At 63.1% G+C, this 713-nt stretch overlaps 1 protein-coding gene across 1 annotated transcript in view; it reads right to left on the bottom strand.

The window, feature by feature from the left end:
• LEPRE1 (leucine proline-enriched proteoglycan (leprecan) 1) overlaps window positions 1–713 on the bottom strand; it is a gene marked incomplete at its 5' end in the record, with an annotated part of 5922 nt that overhangs the window by 1128 nt on the left and 4081 nt on the right. Inside the window, 2 exons of the mRNA XM_009694614.1 lie at window positions 271–421; window positions 553–685. Of these exons, the coding sequence (XP_009692916.1) occupies window positions 271–421; window positions 553–685 (284 nt within the window). The remainder of the gene's footprint in view (window positions 1–270; window positions 422–552; window positions 686–713) is intronic.

The raw sequence follows: 713 nt of genomic DNA, 5'->3' as shown, positions 1-713 counted from the left end.
CCGAGTGCCGAAACCCTGTATGGCGTAAAGCCACCTGGCCGGCTGGAGAGGACCCCCCAACAGACCTGCTCATCTTCCCAAGCCGGGCTTAGGGACAAGCTCCCCACACCTTCCTTTTGGGAAAACGAGCAGGTTAGAGAGCAGCAAGGAGATCTCCAAGGAAAGGTCCAAGACCAGACCGCCCCAGCTGTCGGAGAGGACCCAGACAGGACAAGAGGCTGAAGGAGACTCCCTTCTCCTCAGGTTGTGCTCCTCCGAGGCCGTGCTCACCATCGATGGCCGTGCGGCACACCAGGTGGGAGTAGGAGAAGTGGAGCGGGACCTCCAGGCGAAAGTAGGACTCCATCATGTGCCGCACCTTCTCCGTCACGTTGTAGTAGAGGTAGGCACTCTGCAGGGGCACCTTGCCCTCCTGGCCCAGCTGCGGGGGTCGGACGGGACATGGGCTCAGCCCCGGGCGGGCTGGGCAACCACGGGCAGGTGCCTGCCCTCAGACCCCCCCTCCTTTCTCTCCACAGCTTGTTTCCCCCCTCTTCCCGCAGCCACCCTAACCTTGAGGGCCTTGAGGACAGTCACGCCGTAGAAGGTCTCGCTGGGAGTGTGAGGGGACGTCTTCCCACGATAGCCGTCCCCGGCCGAGGCAGCTGCCTGCAAAATCCAATTGGCATTACCGGTCTGACTTCCGAGCCGCAGGATGGGACCCTCCCGGACCC

Source organism: Cariama cristata, unplaced genomic scaffold (genome assembly GCF_000690535.1).
Source record: "Cariama cristata isolate BGI_N322 unplaced genomic scaffold, ASM69053v1 scaffold11392, whole genome shotgun sequence".
Classification (NCBI taxonomy): domain Eukaryota; kingdom Metazoa; phylum Chordata; class Aves; order Cariamiformes; family Cariamidae; genus Cariama; species Cariama cristata.
The sequence above is the reverse complement of the archived record's forward strand: the minus strand, read 5'-3'. Positions and strand labels throughout refer to the sequence as shown.